Source organism: Spinacia oleracea, chromosome 4, assembly GCF_020520425.1.
Source record: "Spinacia oleracea cultivar Varoflay chromosome 4, BTI_SOV_V1, whole genome shotgun sequence".
In the NCBI taxonomy this organism is placed as follows: domain Eukaryota; kingdom Viridiplantae; phylum Streptophyta; class Magnoliopsida; order Caryophyllales; family Amaranthaceae; genus Spinacia; species Spinacia oleracea.
This window is the reverse complement of record NC_079490.1, coordinates 5927521-5930834: the sequence shown is the minus strand read 5'-3', so window position 1 is coordinate 5930834 and position 3314 is coordinate 5927521. Positions and strand designations below refer to the sequence as shown.

The 3314-nt window shown below is 37.7% G+C and overlaps 1 protein-coding gene across 1 annotated transcript; it reads right to left on the bottom strand.

The window, feature by feature from the left end:
• Positions 1-1648: 1648 nt before the first annotated feature.
• LOC110796736 (transcription factor bHLH149-like) lies at positions 1649-3041 on the bottom strand. The gene is made up of 3 exons (XM_022001822.2): positions 2852-3041; positions 2704-2758; positions 1649-2601 (listed from the first exon to the last, which is right to left on the bottom strand). Exon 3 carries the CDS (start codon positions 2469-2471, stop codon positions 1812-1814), a length of 660 nt encoding a protein of 219 aa, XP_021857514.2. The 5' UTR covers positions 2472-2601; positions 2704-2758; positions 2852-3041; the 3' UTR covers positions 1649-1811.
• Positions 3042-3314: the final 273 nt, after the last annotated feature.

The following is a 3314-nucleotide window of genomic DNA, read 5'->3' as shown; positions in this document are numbered from 1 at the left end:
ATCATCAATTCATCACCATCTCGATGACTTTTTCACCGATTACTGGTCACTTAAGCCTAATAAAAGTCGTTTGGTAGTAAAGGTGGGATTATTAAAAAATATGTCGTAGGTGGGATTAATAAAAAAAAAACCGGCCAAAAGTTAGATTAATATTACCAAATTATCCTAGTACAAAAAACAAAACCTTTTTTTTGCAGTAAATATTTGAGGCATATGAGATGTTGGTAAAAGGGCAAAAAAAATGGGGCCCGGAAAAAATAACCATGTGAGAAAGAAGACGGTCATCGGCGTGGAGGAGGGCCCGGCCCTAAAAAAAAAGTAAGGTTGAAAGGCTTCAAAGTGAGTAAAGAACTTTTATAGTAAATTGACAGTAACTTAAATCGGGTCAGATTTCTGGAAAAGGACAAACCATTTGCCTCCCCCGGCCCACATGCTTCCTACTAATACATATTGTTCATTTGCATGGGTCGGGTCAAGTCAGGTCCGTCGACAAAACAAAACAAAACCCATGCGCCACCATACACCACCCAATTCCCTCCCCCAATTATATCAGGTTATGAGATGTGCTATATTACAATTTTGCTTGCTAATAACCTTTCAGTTTTTTTTGTTTGTTCACTTTCCTCATGTCCAAAATACATTAAAACTTGTTTGTGTGTGTGTTTGTGTAGTGACCCGTCGAATTTGTTCTATGAGTCTAGACAAACAAGAATCGAACATATCGAATTGACCAAGCATATCCAAATGGTGACGACTTTTTGGTTAAATCGGACAAGTAAATTGAGAGAGTAATAATATACATCTCGCAAATAGTTATCCCCTCGAGCTCAAATCTACCAACAAGGAGAATAAAGGAAAGACGAAATCACGAGCGTGATAGATCACCTTAGAGTTGCAATTGAAGTCAAGTGACCTAACTTGACCATACACATGTCGGTCAATCTAAAGTCAATCTACCCCATCGAAACAACCCACGGGCACTTCATGCCGTTATAATCCGGTTAACGAATAACGAATTCACCAACGAGTAGAATTCGAATCAATGTAATTAATCAACAGTTCTATGCTAAAACTTTCATTCCTAAAGCATAAGGTACATTTAAGGAATTACAGTTTGATTTAACGTATTGTAGATAAACTTTACCAAATAAACTAGCAGGTCCAGCCCTCACACACTTGTATCATGGTAACAACTTCAATATGTGCCAAATTGAAAAGGGAAAGAAACACACTAAAACATCATGATGGTGTTTAGCAAAAACATTAATAAATTGTGGTAGAAGAACATAATCCAATAATGGAGCAATCATACAAAAACAACTAGATTAAGATGTTAAAACACCCAATGAGACACTTTTATATTTTACTTTGTGCTATTTGACCTTTTCCAAATAGGAATGATAATTTTGTGACATAAAAACCAAGAACATGGTTGTAAGGGAGTCCCCAAATAATGAATTATGCCCCTATAAAAAGGGAACCCAACCGCCCCTCCAGCACTTCAGTACAAAGATCCATTATTAGGTGCCATGTTCCCATTTAATGACTACTACTCACACTAATTTCATTTTCTTGTCAATGAATCAATTTCTCTCAATTTTGTTAAGCCCCTTAAATAAAGGCAATAATAATTTAATTTTCACATGGGTTCAAGCTAAAAGAAGAAATTTTAAAAAAAAAGCCAGTTGTATACAATAAAATACATTCAATTAAATATCCAAAAAAGAAAGTAAAAAAAGAACAATAATAAAAGCCAAAAATTATTAAAAATTAATTAATTAAAAGAAAAGGTTGCTAAACCGTGATTCGGGTCAACTACTACTAGGTGATGATGAATCAATATCCATTGAACCGGAACTTGGACCGGGATGCGAACCGGCGAGAAGTTCCGCTAGAGCAGCCATAGTTTTGACTTGCATTTGTAGAGCAGCGATATAATCGGTAGCTTCTTCTAGAAGATTTGGAAACGATAATTTCCGGCAACCGGGAACTAACCGGCCAAGAACCTTTACACGCTTATCAAGAGCCGGTAATTTCTGTTGTTGTTCGTCCTCCCCAAACAACCGGCTACTTCCGGTGCCTGGTGGTGGCGGCGGCGGCGGCAATTTTGAACGGACTTTAGCCTTTTTATGGCTTTTAAGCCGTAGCTTACGCCGATTCGTCAAGATTGCTCGGCTCCAACGAGTGCGGCCTTTTGCGGCTATAGCCAAGGCTTTATCTGCGGCTTCACGAATGGCGCGGCTGCCGGAAACTGGCGCCGGTGTAGGATTACGGCGGCGAACATGTCGGAGAGCTTCGACAAGTTTTGATGAGTAGGTTTGTTGCTCCGTTTCTGATCTCCATCTAATTTGATTTTGATTGTTGTTTGATTGATTCTGATTAACTGTATCTATTCTTCGACGCTTTTTCCTCTTCGATTCTCGCGATGTATCTTCTGTGTGCTCTTCGTAATTCGAGATTATCGACGCCATCGATTTCGCAACTTGTTCAATTTTCCTGAACTCCGTAAGCTGATATTGACGAAATCCACGAATATTATCAACGTTCTTCTGGAATTGATTGAAAAGAAAACAGAAGAGAGAGAAATTGACGATGAAATTCCTGCGAAAAGAGAATCAATACATAACATAAGATTCAATCGAACTCAACACCGAATAATCTTATCTTCGTATTTCCGAAGAAAAAAATATAACGAATAACTACCTAATGAAAATGTTAAAGAGGATTGACAATTTGATCAACAAAATGTATCAAATTCCTGCAAAAAATAAGCAGAATGTCAGAAATTGATTCAGAAACTCAATCGATAATCTGTAAAAATGAGGAGATTCTAGATGATGAATGATGATACCTTAGTGAGAGGATGAGACAGTGAGAGTGAAGATGGAGAAGATGAAGTTTATTTGTGTATTTAAAATTGAGGGAGGGAGGAAGGAGGAAGTAATGAGGAAATGAAGGGAGTGAAAAGAAAGAGGAGGAGTTTTAAATACTCCGTTGAGAAGAAGAGAGAGAAAGAGAGGAGAGAGAGAGACACCCACGCGGCGTTCCTAAGTTCACATTTATTGTCTCCTTTGTTTTTTTGTTTGCCCCGTTTTTGTGCGCCGAGGTTATTTCTTTTGTTTTTGGATTAACAAAGATTATTAAGGTAATCTTATATTCGTATTACGGGGTGAGTAACTATAACGGACCGTTTAGTAGTCGGTAATTATATCACGTTAAACGCATTGTGAAGGGGTGAAATCCACATTGTCCTACATTCCTCCTACTAGGGAGTAATAAAAAAACAAAAAAATTGCTTAAAGCTATTGCCCTTT

What these genes read in the sequence shown, in the direction of transcription:
- LOC110796736 (XM_022001822.2), bottom strand. Translation starts at nt 2,471, where the DNA reads ATGGCGTCGATAATCTCGAATTACGAAGAGCACACAGAAGATACATCG.